Source organism: Colossoma macropomum, unplaced genomic scaffold, assembly GCF_904425465.1.
Source record: "Colossoma macropomum unplaced genomic scaffold, Colossoma_macropomum, whole genome shotgun sequence".
Taxonomy (NCBI): domain Eukaryota; kingdom Metazoa; phylum Chordata; class Actinopteri; order Characiformes; family Serrasalmidae; genus Colossoma; species Colossoma macropomum.
In genome coordinates, this window is record NW_023494807.1 from 33,780,127 (window position 1) to 33,796,669 (window position 16,543).

A 16,543-nucleotide genomic window follows, 5' to 3' on the forward strand; every position below is an offset into this window, starting at 1 on the left:
ACCTGGCGCTTTCCAATAAAATCACTACTGACTAGTAGTGACTAGTTTTTAAGTGCAGCACGAAGGAGAATCTAACTCTGAGAGGAAAATGTGGGTGGCTCTTAAAAGAACCGTTTTTTCAATAAGAGAAACAGGACATGAAGGTGAACGGCACGTTTACTTCTTTTTGGGTGCGGCCTTTTTCGCCACCTTGGGCTTCGCTGCTTTGGGCTTGACGGCCTTTGTTTTCTTCGGGCTCTTGGCCGCCTTCTTCGGGGCCGCCGGCTTCTTGGCTGTCTTTGGAGACTTGGCGACTCTCTTGGCGGCCGCGGGCTTCTTGGCCGCGGCGGGCTTTTTGGCGGCCGCCTTCTTGGGTTTGGTCACTGCTTTCTTCTCCGGCTTCTTTTTGGCCTCGGCTTGTTTCTTGTTGAGCTTGAAGGAGCCCGACGCGCCGGTGCCTTTGGTCTGCACCAGAGTGCCCTTCGTCACGAGACTCTTGACGGCGATCTTGACGCGGGAGTTGTTCTTGTCCACGTCGTAGCCGCCGGCAGCCAGGGCTTTCTTGAGGGCGGCGAGAGACACGCCGCTCCTCTCCTTGGACTGCGAAACAGCCTTGACAATGAGCTCGCCGACGCTGGGGCCGGCCTTCTTGGGCCGAGCGGCGCTTTTCTTCTTGGGAGCTTTGGCCGGCGCGGCGGCTGGAGCGGGAGCGACTTCTGCCATCGTTCTGCTTTTGCTGCGACCGGAGCAACAACGAGCTCAGACTGCACTGTTCAGAGGAACCTCCTTCTCAGGCGCGGAGCCGGCCACTTAAAAGGCACATGAGAACGGGTTAGACTCAACCAGGCGGGCGCTTTGCAGCCGTGCCTCAGTGACGCGCTCAGATTTGTGTTTTCTCGTGGCATTTATCGGGCAAAATACGAGCGAAAGCGCCGCTCGGCGAGCGTCCAGCGGCTCTGCTGTGTGTCCTGAGTCCAGGAATGGGCGCGCAGCGACGCCTCGTTTTACAGAGCGCTCTCCAAAGGGCGCTGGGCGGTCGCCGCTCCGAACGAGAGACGGCGTATTTGGCGCAATAATCCCTGGAAAACGGCGGCATATGGCGGCGTGATCTTTCGGAGAGCGCCTCAGCGAGGACGTGGGCGAACTTCCAGCGACCGAGCGCCCCGTTGACTATGTGTAAAACGGGCTCTCTTCGAGCGAGTAAAGCACACGCATGAGGCCGGCGGCCGCCGGGGCCAGAGTCTGCTCTCTGCTGATGTGCTGTTGTAAAAAACGCCATGTAAATGAACTTTGGCTTGACTAGTGGGAAATAACCCGAAGCTCATATGGGAAATATTTAGATATGAAAAAATGTTTAGGCTAATTAAAACTAATAAGTGATTTTAATCATAGCTATGATTATTTTTGAAAATATATTTTACTTCTTGGTTTGGAAATAGTGGAATAATTCTTGATATTAAAAAAATAACGATGTTAATAATGACGTGAAAGATAATCAAAGAAACTATGTAAGGTTTGGAAATAATGGTGCTCAATGTAGTCATGAAAGTTGGAGCTAATGGTGTGTAAATCAAAAGGTTTGAAATATTTGGGAAGAGTAAGCAGGGGTCATTATCTCACTCTGACCTCAGCAAAATTCAAGGTCTTGCCCTGAATCTACTTTCACTTTATCTAGGGTTAACTTCACCATAAACCTCAAAAAAGGCCTAACTCGAAATGTACTATTACTCTAACTACGTGTTAAGCTTGAGGCCTAGCTGTAAGGCTAATTTGGCCTGCTCTAACTACAACATGAGCATAAAGCGTAGTTCTGTACCTGATTTTAATTTTATAGCTTCATCATAAGTCTAATGGAGTGCTATAGATCTCAGTTCACTCACTCTTACTCCTTCACAAGCCTGAGGCCCTGCCCTAAGCATACTTTGACATTATTTAACTCTAGCACTATAATGTCTTGTTCTCACGCTACACTATAAGCTCAGGGCCTCCTTCTAAACCTACCATCATTTACTCTGTCTAGGCCTGAGGTCTAGCTGGAAATCTCATTTTGCTAACTCTAACTTCTTTAGCAGCCTTAGACCTTGCCTACACTGACTTTTACAATCTCTTATTTATTCATAAACTTAAGGCTGAGCTCTCCAGCAGCTCTTACTTAAGCTATCTACATTATAAGCCTGAGGCCTCGCTGAACGCTTACTTTTGCTTGCATTAGGTTCATCATAAGCATAAGACTTAAAATATACACAAAGTAAGTAACAGGGCTCATAGAGCTAGGCCTTAGATTTATGCTTTATCCTAACTTCCTCATGAACCTAAGGCCTTGCATTGAAGCCACTGTTACTTATTTTGCTAAAATAAAGGCACAAGGCCTAGTTAGAGGCCTCCCTTTGCTTACTCTGTCTTTGTCATTAGCCTTAGGCCTTGCCCTAAACCTATTATGACATTCTCCAACTTGATCCAAGGCCTAATATTACTTACTCTAACTACATTCTGAGCCAGAGTACAGCTGAAAAGCTTAATTTTGGCTTAATCAGACTAGATAATCAGCTAAAAGCCTAGCTCTGTACCTGCTGTCATTTCTATCACTTCATTGTAAGTCTAACGGCTCGCTATACATCTCAGTTCACTCACTCTTGTCCCTTCACAAGCCTGAGGCCCTGCCCTAAGCTTACTTTAACATCATTTAACTGCAGCTCCATAGCTATTGCTGCTCACTCTAACCTACTATCATTTACTCTATCTACATTTTAAGCATTTTAAGTACATTCATACTTCTGCAGGATATGAAATATAACCTTTTTTGTATATTCATTAATTAGCCATAAATGTTATTTTTAATGCAGTTTCATAGTTCTTTCCATTTGTAACACACACACACTGACCTCTTCTTATTCCCCTGTGCAAAAGCTTTCAAATGTATAAACACACACACAAAAGGAGAACATTAAAAGGACATGTAAGTAAATCTCTTATAATACAAATATACGTAAATGTGCACACTGATTTTTATTCATGAATATGTGCATGTAAAGAACGAAAGGAAGGTTTAGAAGCATTATAACTAAAAACAAAGCCTCTCAAAGACACATCAATTGGTATACATGTGTATATGCGCTTATATTTTCATTTTACCTCAAGCTGTACCATAACGCACACACGAGTGACTGTGGTCCAACTAAGAAATTACGTGGCAAAACTCACTGGAATGCGGCAGAACCCTAGTTCATGTTTCTCCCCACCTCCGCAGAAATATCGTGCTTTCCTTGACATTCACAAAACAGAAAAAGCTCTTTAAGCGGAAACGTAAGTGTCTCTTAAAAGAGCCGTTGGGTTTGATGAAGTTTGCGTCACTTCTTACTTTGAGCTCGTGTACTTGGTGACGGCCTTGGTGCCCTCGGACACGGCGTGCTTGGCCAGCTCATCGGGAAGAAGCAGGCGCACGGCGGTCTGGATCTCCCTGGACGTGATGGTGGAGCGCTTGTTGTAATGAGCCAAACGGGACGACTCACCGGCGATGCGCTCGAAAATATCGTTGACGAACGAGTTCATGATGCCCATCGCCTTGGAGGAAATGCCGGTGTCGGGGTGGACCTGCTTCAGCACCTTGTACACGTAAATAGCGTAGCTCTCCTTTTTGGACTTTCTGCGCTTCTTGCCTCCCTTACCAGCCGTCTTGGTCACGGCTTTCTTTGAGCCCTTCTTCGGGGCGGACTTGGCGGGTTCAGGCATGGTTTTCTTTTCTTCGAGTAAAACTGAAAAATGAGAAAGAGCGCCCCGCACCGGCTTATCTAGACTCCGATATTCAAATTATAGCTCCGCCCTTCTGAATGCAGACAAACGGTCATTGGACAAATATTAACGGTTCACTTGGCGGACAACTCCCAGCCCCCCCACCAACTAAAACTTTTCATTTGTTCACCTTCCCGCGCATTCTTAGCTACTGGGTATCACGTACAATACAGATGTCCTTATCAGGTTTATTCCAAATATACCGAGATTTTTAAATCCTTCTTTACACACAAACACACGAAAATGTCATGCCCATCACGAACCTCACGAAAGTGCATGAAATAAAATGCCAGCACAATTTTAAACATGTTTAGGGGGCCTTCAAGCCAGTTAAAGATTCACCACCACTCGTTATTCTGGTGTTAAATCAAGGTCACTCTGTCTTGAAAAAGTAAAATCACTATGGAGGCAAAGTTTGGTGTTTTCATTATTATTGGGCCATAAGCTCTTCTGGTGGGGGTGTGGGGGGGCTCTTAAAAGAGCCGTTGTGTTTATCGTTGTTCGAGTCGAGCGCTTAACCTCCGAAGCCGTACAGGGTTCGTCCCTGACGCTTCAGGGCGTAAACCACATCCATGGCGGTGACGGTCTTCCTCTTGGCGTGCTCGGTGTAGGTGACGGCGTCCCTGATCACGTTCTCCAGGAACACCTTGAGCACGCCGCGAGTCTCCTCGTAGATCAGACCCGAAATACGCTTAACGCCGCCACGGCGAGCCAGACGGCGGATAGCTGGCTTGGTGATGCCCTGGATGTTATCGCAGAGCACTTTGCGGTGACGCCTAGCGCCTCCTTTACTGAGACCTTTACCTCCCTTTCTTTCTTTTTTTTATTTTTAAGGGAAACTTTATTTAGTTAGTAACGATTCAGAATATAAACAGACAGAGCATAATAAAGACAACGCATATATATATATATATATATATATATATATATATATATATATATACATACCTTAACACCTTACAATTTAAAAATGTCCCATAAGTCAGTGTCTTTGAATGGCGTGTTCAACGTCCGCAGTCTCTTTAGTTTAATTTTAATTTGTTTAAAAACGTTTTCGCTGGAGACGAATTGCTGGTCTATGGTCATCCGACATCTTGTTTTCCAAAGTTTAGACTTTACAATAGCGATGATAAACCACAAGAACTCATGTTTCTTGTTACCTACCTTTTCATCAAAAATCCCATATATTATAGATTTCATATGCATATTTATTTCTAAACCCATATCCTTAACCATCTCCCATGCTTCTTGAGAGCAATAACAATTGAATAAAAAATGGTCTAAAGTCTCTTCTTCTTGGTAATTTGGCATGGGGCATAAAGTGGTTTTCACAAAGCAGCTCCATCTGACTACAGCTCTCACTGGCAGCCTTCTTACTGCCTTGTTTGTACTATGTTTATTCTAGTTTTATAGCTTAAATCACAATTTTTCCATTCACTCACTTCTTCTTTTTCATAACTTCTACTTTTCCATTCCAATTATTCTCGACACAATCTTTATTGTTTATACAAATTCCTAAAACCTTTAAATTTTGAGTTTCTGGTATATTAAACACAAACTTATTTTCAGGATTCCCTATCCAAACACATTCAGATTTGGAGACATTTAGTCTTGCTCCTGATACTTGTTCATACATTTTAAAATGTTCAAATATTGCATCTAATTCATTTTTAGATTTAATAAAAACAGTTATGTCATCTGCATATGCAGAGATCACAACGTTTCTTCCACCTACAGTTACTCCTTTTAAACGCTCATTGTTCCTAACTTTTGTGATCAAAGGACTTATTGCCAACACATTAAGAGCTGCACTAAGAGGGCAACCTTGCTTTACATCCCTCATAACTTCAAAGGAATCTGTCAAATTGCCATTCACATTAATCTGTATATTGCCTTTGGCATATAAACACATGATCATTTTAATAAAATTATCAGGAAAATTATACATTCTAAACACTTCCTATAAATAAGTTCTAGAGACATAATCAAAAGCTGTTTTTTCCTATCAAGAGTAACAATATAAAAACTTTCACCACTCTCATATACCAGTTGTCTTGAAGTATTCAAATTATCCCACATAGCTCTCCCTTATCTCTACCAGAAATTTTATTAAGTTCATTTTCTAGTCACTGTGAAAATAATGAATGGCAAACCCGTGCGCCGTACACGTCTTTTGTCCTCCTCTACAGGACCTAGTTGAAACCAAGGCACGGGAGACGGAGCCACACACAACAGACACTACAGAGAAAACAGCAACACGATGGAATCAAGGAAAACACACAAAGCAAACACTGTCATGAAATAAACATCACTCGTATTATTTTAACTATTACTGTGATCAATACCATTAAATAAACCATGATTTTTTATATATAAATTGTAAAACATTTCGTCTTAATTAAAATAATAATAATAATAATAATTACAAGTCACAGTGCGTTAAACTAGGCTGCTCTAAATGTAAAGCAACACACTGTTATGGAATAAGAAGTCTGTAAGAATAAAAAAACACCAAAAAACGTTTAATTATGCGTGTGTGTGTGTGTGTGTGTGTGTGTGTGTTATATATTACTACGTATGAGACCGTTTATGTAGAAAATAAGTGCTACAGCTCTCATGCACATGTCAGTGATGAAGCTCGGGCGCCATCCTGTGAACTGGCAAGTCCGACAAAGACCATTAGACTCCTTATTGTAAAGGCTGAACTACTGTATGAAATGATGCAGTTTGGTTGTTGTAATTACTCTACAATTGTTGTCATTTTATTCCAATTTCATTTACGCAGCCTCACAAGTACAGTAATTCAAGGAGTCACTCAGTAACACAATATTTCCACATTTGAAAATATCTCTTATGCTACGATTTGCGGGTTCACTTTTTGACCACACGATGGCATCCAAGCTCCATCGGTGACAAATCGCCCCCAGCCCAACCTTCTGTTCATTTGAAAAATGAAAAATGAAGAAATAGCTTCGTTTTACAATTTCACAAACTAACCATAAAATCAAATAACAAACAAACAAACAATAATAAAGGATCATAATATGATGTGAGGAAATATGCGAGCAGACTGCACGTGTGTTCGCAGAAGCCTAGAAATCACAGAAATCAGGTGATTGCGGGTAAAAATGATAAAAACAGGTAAGATCTGGCATTAGTGTTGAGCAGACAGGCCCAATCCAGGCATTCTGGGAGACTATATGATGTTTTTACAGCTGTTTCTATATCTGATGTAGTTACTGTATCAGTAAAAACTGAAGCGATATGAGGAAGAGACTCTTAAAGACTCCCGCTTTAACAGCGAAATCATAGAGAAATGAAAGTCCCGCTGCTCAGTAATGATGATTAACACTGTAATGTGGCGCCGTTAGAGGTGAACTTAATAGCGTCTGTGTTTCTGCTCCAGATGTTGTGGAAAAAGTTATTTGCAGCTTTGCTCCAGATTTGGAGACTTAAATAAAGCCCAAAACAGCAGGATTAGCAGGAAAAAGCACAATTTGCCTTTATTGAGATTGAGATTGAGACTCTCCAGCAAACAAGCGTTAATCTGAGTTGGCCCAGGGGTCACCTGACAAACCCACACACATCCACGCTTTTTATACTTTTTTGGGCAAGCAGGGGCCGACACCTGTGTCACGCATCCCCCTGGTTCTAACTCTCTGTAGGACGCCATTTCCTCTGAGTGAACACATGACCGTGACGTCGTCCCACACTACCTATCAGAGATCTGCCTCACTGGAATGCTGATTCTGTCCACCTGTGCTAGGTGTCATATAGGTAGTTAGGATAGTCAGTAAGCCGGGCTTTAGCTTTGGTCATTGCGAGGTGTTGCTTCTGTCCAGAGCTACTGAGCGTTCCGTTCCATTACGTTCCGCTCCGTTGTTTGACTGTGCCTTTGTCGCATTGTCCCTATGTCCCTCCTTTTTGATTTTCACACCATTTTCTCAAAATTCACAGTCACTTTGACCTTATTTACAAACTTTAGATCATTTCGAATTTTTGCCTCATTATTCACGTCGTTACTAACGTCATCATTTTTTTTCTTATCAAAAATGCTTCCCTTATTTCCAAGCCAAGACGCAAAGTATTTTTTTTAATTTATTTATTTATTTATTTATTTATTTATTTATTTGTTTGTTTGTTTGTTTGTTTAGGCTGAAGCCACTCAGGCCTTTGAGCTTTATTTGCTTTATCTATTATTTTACATTTATGTGTTTTTCCAATTAAATTTCTGCTTCATCTGTGGTTCTCTTTTTCAATGACATATTAAATACTTTATGGTACAAACAGCGTCTTACTGTGTGTGTGTGTGTGTGTGTGTGTGTGTGTGTGTGTGTGTGTGTGTGTCTCCCTCCAAGTCAAAGATTTTGATGAGGCCTTCTTGGCACACAACACTACACCTTCTTGTTCCACACTCAAGGTCCCTCACGGACACACACACACACAGACACACAAGAAACACACCAATCACAGTTTCTGAGAATCAAAAAGTGTGGCTGTGTTCGGAATTAAAAATGCTGACATTGTATTAGTTGATTTCATTTAATTTATTAAATAAATACTTCAGTTTGATGCTATGTAAATTTTTTTTTCTAAATTGATCTGCTGCTGATACACTGATACTACTACTACTACTACTACTACTACTACTACTACTAATAATAATAATAATAATAATAATAATAATAATAATCATCATCATCATCATCATCTGAAAATGTTACACAAGACATGCATAAAAATGCAGTTTCCTTTTATAACTCCTTTTGCAGAAATTAAAACAACTGAAATGAACTGATATTGAGAGTGGTGATCAGAGTGCTGTTATAAGGAAAAGAATATATGTGTTGAAACATTACTTCACAAACATTCGTATAAGCAAAGAGAAGCTCAGAGCATTTAGTGAAGTGTAACTGTACTGTAGATGAATTTAGATACTTAATGAAGAGTTTCTGACACTTTAGTGTTTTATCTGCTCTGTCACACCTGATTCAGCTACTAAACTAGTGCATATTGACTGGAACAGGCAAATCAGAAAAAAATCTAGTTCTGCTGTGGAGCTGTAACAGAGCAGTAAAAGAGCCGTGTGTTGCCGACCCCTGCCTTAGCTAAAGTGGAAAAAGCATTTTCGTAATAGACTATTACTAATGGTACTGCACAGAGCCAGCGTCACTGATATAAATGTAGAGGCTGAAGTGTTGCTGAAGTTTAACAGGACTCTGAATGTCCTGTCTGTCTGTTTAAATTGGAGCAGTTTTATTTTAACAGTTGACAGTGCTTTGCACAAAATTGTTTGGTTATTTATATATACGGTTATATTTGTTGATTTTTGTTACAACCGCATTTCCAAAAAAAACTTGGGATGCTGTGCAGAATGGAAATAACAATATGATGCACTGATATGCAAATCATGTAAACCATATTTTATATAAAAATATATGTCCATTTTGAATTTGATGCCAGCGACATGTTCCAAAAAAGTAAGGATGGGGGCATGTTTACCACTGTGTTTCATCACCTCTTCTTTTACCAACACTGTAAGTGTTTGAGAACTGAGGAGACACTGCTGTAGATTTGAAAGTGAAATGTTTTCTCATTCTTGCTTGATACAGGATTTCAACAGTTCAAGGTCACCTTTGTTGGATTTTTCATTTCATAATGAGCCAAATGTTATAAGTGGGTGACTGTATGCTGTACTGTTGTAATACATGCAGAGTGTGGTTTGGCACTGTCTTGCTGAAAAGTCAAGGTTTTCCCTGAAAAAGACGTCTCAATGGCAGCATATGTTGCCTAAACATGTATATATCATTCAGCATTAATGGTGCCTTCACAGATGTGCATATCACCCATACCATGTGCACTAATGCCACCATCATGAATATTGGCTTTTGAACTGTGCACTGATAACAAGCTGAGTGGTCTTTAGCCCGAAGGACACAGTGTCCATGATTTCTAAAAAGAATTTCAAATGTTGATTCGTTGGCCCACAGGACACTTTTCCACCCCCTCAGTCCATTTTAAATGAGCTCAGGCCCAAAGAAGGTGGCAGCGTTTCTGAATCCTGTTTATTTACAGTTTCTTCTTTGCATTTCAGAGTTTTAACTGGCATTTGTGGATGCAGTGACAAACTGTTTTCACAGACAGTGGTTTTCAGAAGTGTTTCTGAGCTCATGCAGTGATTTCCACTACAGAATCACGTCTGTCTGTCAAAATCTGGCCTTGTCCCTTGCATACAGAGATTTCTCCAGATTTTCTGAATCTTTTAATGATATTATGTACTGTAGATGATGAAAAACAAAGGCTATTAACTATTTTACGTTGAGAAACGTTATTCTTGAATTGTTGCACTATTTGATCATTCCATCTTTCTCAGAGTGGTGAACACCTCCTCATCTTTACTTGCCAATCAACCACCAGGTTTTTTTTACCAATTTTACCAGCGTTTTGTTGCCCCTGTCCCAACTTTTTTGGAATGTTTCACCACTCTCATATACTAGTTCTCTTAAAGTGTTCAAATTATCCCACATAGCTCTCCCTTACCTCTACCAGAAATTTTATTTAGTTCATTTTCTAGTCACTGTGAAAATAATGAATGGCAAACCCTTGCGCCGTACACGCCTTTTATGCTCCTCTACAGGACCTAAAATTAAAAATTAAAACAACTTAAAAATATGTTTCTTTAAACAATAAAGTTTCTCAGTTTCAACATTTGATATATTGTCTTTATATTTTTATATTTTCAATGAAATATAGGGTTTAAATGATCTGCGCATTGTTGCATTTTGTTTTATATACATTTTGCAAAGCGTTCCAACTTTTGTGGAAATGGGGTTGTAGGAAAAACCTGGAATGACTTTACTCTTACTTAGTCTAATTTTTGTTGGATATCACACATTTGGTTGTGTAAGTTTGATTGCTAGTTACACTCAATCTCACTTTTTGGTGATCTTTTTGTATATTTGCAGCTTTTCAATTGTGTGTTTCTTTCTGGCACAGGATTAAATGCAGTGTCTTGTTCACAGTTGGGCTTGTTTGGTGTGTCAGGTGGAGATTCACAAACATTCTGACAGTCATGCTTTGAAAGTAGCTAAAAAGTAGGTGCACCACTTTTCAAAAAGTAGCTAAAAAGTAGCCACTACTTTTTTCTGGAAAAGTAGCTGAACTGTAGCAGCTACAAATTTTTAGCTACAAAGTAGCTAACTACTAATTTTTCAGTAGCTACCCCAAACCTGGTTGTACCCCAGCTTGTACCCCAGCTGCTCAGGACGTGGCAGCTGCTTTCACAGATGTTCACCCCTCTGCCTGGCTGCCCTTCCAGTTCCCTGCCCAGCCTAGGAGTTCACATTCTGTGTGTTCCCATGTGTCTGTTCAGTCTCCTACCCCAGGGGTTGTTTCTGTTCCTGTTTCTCTTACTGTGCCTGTTACTGCTTATGTTTCTGTACCCATTTCTGGGTTTGTGTCTGTCCCTGTTCCTGTCACTATCCCAGTCCGTGTTACTGTTGTCGGGACTAAGTGTGATTCCTGCTTGCTCAGAGCCCCAACATATAGATTATTAAACTAATCTGTTCTATAACTATGTTTCAGTTCTTTAATAAATCTGATTGCTTGTTCTCGTCAGAAACACAAAATAAAATAAAGTTCAGTCAAAAATAAAAGAATGTTGAGAGAAGACTTCAGCTGTTGTGTTCTTTTTGAAGGAAGGAAAAGGCTCTCTTCTTTATTGAGCTTCAGGTGGCAAGATGGCTTCCGGACAGCCAAATGCAAAGTACATTACAGAAACATCATTTTTTATACCCTGTTTGGGGGCGATTACTTCATTTTTGTTATTCATGCTTTGCGTGGTAGTAAAACACCAGACTAAGTTACAGGTAAATCTCCATATGGTATGTAAACATGCACCAGAGTAAGACTTACTAAAGCTTTAGCCTCACAACGTTTCTTGTTCTTTAAAGCAAAGCTAGCAGATTATTTCACTGAGTGATATAATTACACTGCTTTCCATCACGTGGCTCTGTTTCCAAATGAAACAGTAACATAAAACTGTTGATCCATGTAAACTATTTCTACTCAACTAGTTCTATTATATCTGTGTATGTTGTGGTCATTCATGGCAAATAAATCTGAGTCTGTTCTGGTTAAAGACACACAACGTAATGCACTTCATAAATAATAATTCAGATAAAGTCAGAATCTTTGATCAGTTATGCTGAGTTTAATGAAAGATGTTTCGGTTTCAACAAACTCTTCACCAGCTGACCTCTCCAAGCTTCCCCACAGTGGCTACTGCTGATAGGATGGACAGGCTTTACAGCACACTGGAAAAAATCACATTCAACTTTATGAGAAACTATAATTATGTTTCTTTAGAGTGGCTTCATAACGCTGAGCTTCCACTTTAAAATGTTTACACTACCAAGCTAGACTACATGCTGTTGTAGCAACACTAAGATGAAACAACAACAAATATATTATCAGGATAAGAACTTAAGGGAAAAGTAGAATCTCTGAAATATTTATATGAATTTCAGAATTTCTTCATACTTGCTTTGTTCACTTTGTCCTGTACTTGTACTTGATCAAATCCACCTGAGAGTTGCCTGAATGTGTTCTTCAGTGGAAGAGATAAGACTGAAAAAAACAAACCTGACCTTTCTGTTTGAAGGCACTAACATGGTCAACATCACAGATTTACTTAAATTTGAATAATGACTTACAAATAGTGATGAATGTTTCTTCATTTTTGTTGTTATAAATTTGCAGCTTTTCAAAATTCTAAAACTTTGTTGTTATTATATCAGATAATTTTTTACAAATTCTTGCAAAATTAATATCATTTGAAATTAAAAACTCCAAGTTAAGGTATTTTGATCATTTTGAGTTTCTCAGTAGGTTGAATGAGATTCTCTGCAATGTTCTGTAGAGTTGGACCAAACCAGGATCAGGGCGGAGCACGGACAGGTCAGTTTATGACACAAATGAAACTTAACGGCAGTCTCCTTCTCTGATTGGCCCTGGTGTGACCTCTAATCTGAAGGACCCAGGAATTCTGCTGGACCCAAGCCCCCAGTGAACATTAACTAAACGTATGCTAGCTATTATTATAATTATTATTATTAATATTATTAATTTATTTTTTATGTGCTGCACACAGCTGAGTGCTACAACACTCAGCTGGGTATTTAGTAAGAACAGTGCTAGAACACTCAGCTGTGTGTTTAGTGAGAACAATGCTAGAACACTCAGCTCTGTATTTAGTGAGAACAATGCTAGAACACTCAGCTGTGTGTTTAGTGAGAAAAGAGCTAGAACACTGTAAGTTGTGTATTTACTGAGAACAGTGCTAGAACACTAGGCTGTGCCTTTAGTGAGAACAGTGCTAGAACAACGTAAGCTGTGTATTTAGTGAGAACAGTGCTAGAACACTGTCAGCTATGTATTTAGTGAGAACAGTGCTAGAACACTCAGCTCTGTATTTAGTGAGAATAGTGCTGCAACACTCAGCTGTGTGTTTAGTGTGAACAGTGATAGAACACTGTAAGCTGTTTATTTAGTGAGAACAGGGCTAGAACACTGTCAGCTGTATATTTACTGAGAACCGTGCTAGAACCCTGTAAGCTGTGTATTTACTGAGAACAGTGCTAGAACCCTGTAAGCTGTGTATTTAGTGAGAACAGTGCTAGAACCCTGTAAGCTGTGTATTTAGTGAGAACAGGGCTAGAACACTGTCAGCTGTATATTTACTGAGAACAGTGCTAGAACCCTGTAAGCTGTGAATTTACTGAGAACAGTGCTAGAACCCTGTAAACTGTGTATTTAGTGAGAACAGTGCTAAAACACTAAGCTGTGTATTGAGTGAGAACAGAGCTAGAACACTGTAAGCTGTGTATTTAGTGAGAACAGTGCTACAACACTCAGCTGTGTGTTTAGTGAGAACAGAGCTAGAACACTAAGCTGTTTATTTAGTGAGAACAGTGCTAGAATACTGTGAGAAGTGTATTTAGTAAGACCAGTGCTAGAACACTAAGCTGTGTATTTAGTGAGAACAGTGCTAGAACACTCAGCTCTGTATTTAGTGAGAACAATGCTAGAACACTCAGCTCTGTATTTAGTGAGAACAATGCTAGAACACTCAGCTCTGCATTTAGTGAGAACAGTGCTAGAACACTCAGCTGTGTATTTAGTGAGAACAGTGCTAGAACACTGTAAGCTGTGTGTTTAGTGAGAACAGTGCTAGAACACTCAGCTCTGTATTTAGTGAGAACAGTGCTAGAAAACTAAGCTGGTTATTTAGTGAGAACAGTGCCAGAACACTCAACTGTGTATTTAGTGAGAACAGTGCTAGAATCCTGTAAGCTGTGTATTTAGTGAGAACAATGCTAGAACACTCAGCTGTGTATTTAGTGAGAACAGTGCTATAACACTCAGCTGTGTGTTTAGTGAGAACAGTGCTAGAACACTGTAAGCTGTGTGTTTAGTGAGAAAAGAGCTAGAACACTCAGCTGTGTGTTTAGTGAGAACAGTGCTAGAACACTGTAAGCTGTGTGTTTAGTGAGAACAGTGCTAGAACACTCAGCTCTGTATTTAGTGAGAACAGTGCTAGAACACTAAACTGGTTATTTAGTGAGAACAGTGCCAGAACACTCAACTGTGTATTTAGTGAGAACAGTGCTAGAATCCTGTAAGCTGTGTATTTAGTGAGAACAATGCTAGAACACTCAGCTGTGTATTTAGTGAGAACAGTGCTATAACACTCAGCTGTGTGTTTAGTGAGAACAGTGCTAGAACACTGTAAGCTGTGTGTTTAGTGAGAAAAGAGCTAGAACACTCAGCTGTGTATTTAGTGAGAACAGTGCTAGAACACTGTAAGCTGTGTATTTAGTGACAACAGTGCCAGAACACTCAGCTGTGTATTTAGTGAGAACATTCCTAGAACAGTCAGCTCTGTATTTAGTTAGAACAGTGCTAGAACACTCAGCTGTGTATTTAGTGAGAACACAGCTAGAACGCTGTAAGTTGTGTATTTAGTAAGAACAGTGCTAGAGAACTATGCTGTGTATTTAGTGAGAACAGTGCTAGAACACTCAGCTGTGTATTTAGTGAGAACAATGCTAGAACACTCAGCTGTGTGTTTAGTGAGAAAAGAGCTAGAACACTGTAAGTTGTGTATTTACTGAGAACAGTGCTAGAACACTAGGCTGTGCCTTTAGTGAGAACAGAGCTAGAACACTCAGCTCTGTATTTAGTGAGAACAATGCTAGAACACTCAGCTGTGTGTTTAGTGAGAAAAGAGCTAGAACACTGTAAGTTGTGTATTTACTGAGAACAGTGCTAGAACACTAGGCTGTGCCTTTAGTGAGAACAGAGCTAGAACACTGTCAGCTATGTATTTAGTGAGAACAGTGCTAGAACACTCAGCTCTGTATTTAGTGAGAACAGTGCTAGAACACTCAGCTGTGTATTTAGTGAGAACAGTGCTGCAACACTCAGCTGTGTGTTTAGTGTGAACAGTGCTAGAACACTGTGAGAAGTGTATTTAGTAAGACCAGTGCTAGAACACTAAGCTGTGTATTTAGTGAGAACAGTGCTAGAACACTCAGCTCTGTATTTAGTGAGAACAATGCTAGAACACTCAGCTCTGTATTTAGTGAGAACAATGCTAGAACACTCAGCTCTGCATTTAGTGAGAACAATGCTAGAACACTCAGCTCTGCATTTAGTGAGAACAATGCTAGAACACTCAGCTGTGTATTTAGTGAGAACAGTGCTAGAACACTCAGCTCTGTATTTAGTGAGAACAGCGCTAGAACACTAAGCTGGTTATTTAGTGAGAACAGTGCCAGAACACTCAACTGTGTATTTAGTGAGAACAGTGCTAGAATCCTGTAAGCTGTGTATTTAGTGAGAACAATGCTAGAACACTCAGCTGTGTATTTAGTGAGAACAGTGCTATAACACTCAGCTGTGTGTTTAGTGAGAACAGTGCTAGAACACTGTAAGCTGTGTGTTTAGTGAGAAAAGAGCTAGAACACTCAGCTGTGTGTTTAGTGAGAACAGTGCTAGAACACTGTAAGCTGTGTGTTTAGTGAGAACAGTGCTAGAACACTCAGCTCTGTATTTAGTGAGAACAGTGCTAGAACACTAAGCTGGTTATTTAGTGAGAACAGTGCTAGAACACTGTAAGCTGTGTTTAGTGAGAACAGTGCTAGAACACTGTAAGCTGTGTATTTAGTGAGAACAGTGCTACAACACTCAGCTGTGTATTTAGTGAGAACATTCCTAGAACAGTCAGCTCTGTATTTAGTTAGAACAGTGCTAGAACACTCAGCTGTGTATTTAGTGAGAACACAGCTAGAACGCTGTAAGTTGTGTATTTAGTAAGAACAGTGCTAGAGAACTATGCTGTGTATTTAGTGAGAACAGTGCTAGAACACTCAGCTCTGTATTTAGTGAGAACAATGCTAGAACACTCAGCTGTGTGTTTAGTGAGAAAAGAGCTAGAACACTGTAAGTTGTGTATTTACTGAGAACAGTGCTAGAACACTAGGCTGTGCCTTTAGTGAGAACAGTGCTAGAACAACGTAAGCTGTGTATTTAGTGAGAACAGTGCTAGAACACTGTCAGCTATGTATTTAATGAGAACAGTGCTAGAACACTCAGCTCTGTATTTAGTGAGAACAGTGCTAGAACACTCAGCTGTGTATTTAGTGAGAACAGTGCTGCAACACTCAGCTGTGTGTTTAGTGTGAACAGTGCTAGAACACTGTAAGCTGTTTAT

The 16,543-nt window shown here is 40.1% G+C and overlaps 3 protein-coding genes across 3 annotated transcripts; all 3 read right to left on the reverse strand.

Moving 5' to 3' along the window:
* Positions 1-36: 36 nt before the first annotated feature.
* Positions 37-729, reverse strand: LOC118796757 (histone H1-like). The gene has a single exon (XM_036555859.1). The coding sequence runs from the start codon at positions 700-702 to the stop codon at positions 157-159; it is 546 nt and encodes a 181-aa protein (XP_036411752.1). The 5' UTR covers positions 703-729; the 3' UTR covers positions 37-156.
* Positions 730-3,333: 2,604 nt separating this feature from the next.
* On the reverse strand, positions 3,334-3,708 carry LOC118796918 (histone H2B-like). Its single transcript, XM_036556065.1, has one exon. It carries the CDS (start codon positions 3,706-3,708, stop codon positions 3,334-3,336), a length of 375 nt encoding a protein of 124 aa, XP_036411958.1.
* A 528-nt stretch (positions 3,709-4,236) lies between these two features.
* LOC118796919 (histone H4-like) lies at positions 4,237-5,011 on the reverse strand. The gene is made up of 2 exons (XM_036556066.1): positions 5,002-5,011; positions 4,237-4,584 (listed from the first exon to the last, which is right to left on the reverse strand). The coding sequence occupies exons 1-2, from the start codon at positions 5,009-5,011 to the stop codon at positions 4,283-4,285; spliced, it is 312 nt and encodes a 103-aa protein (XP_036411959.1). The 3' UTR covers positions 4,237-4,282.
* Positions 5,012-16,543: the final 11,532 nt, after the last annotated feature.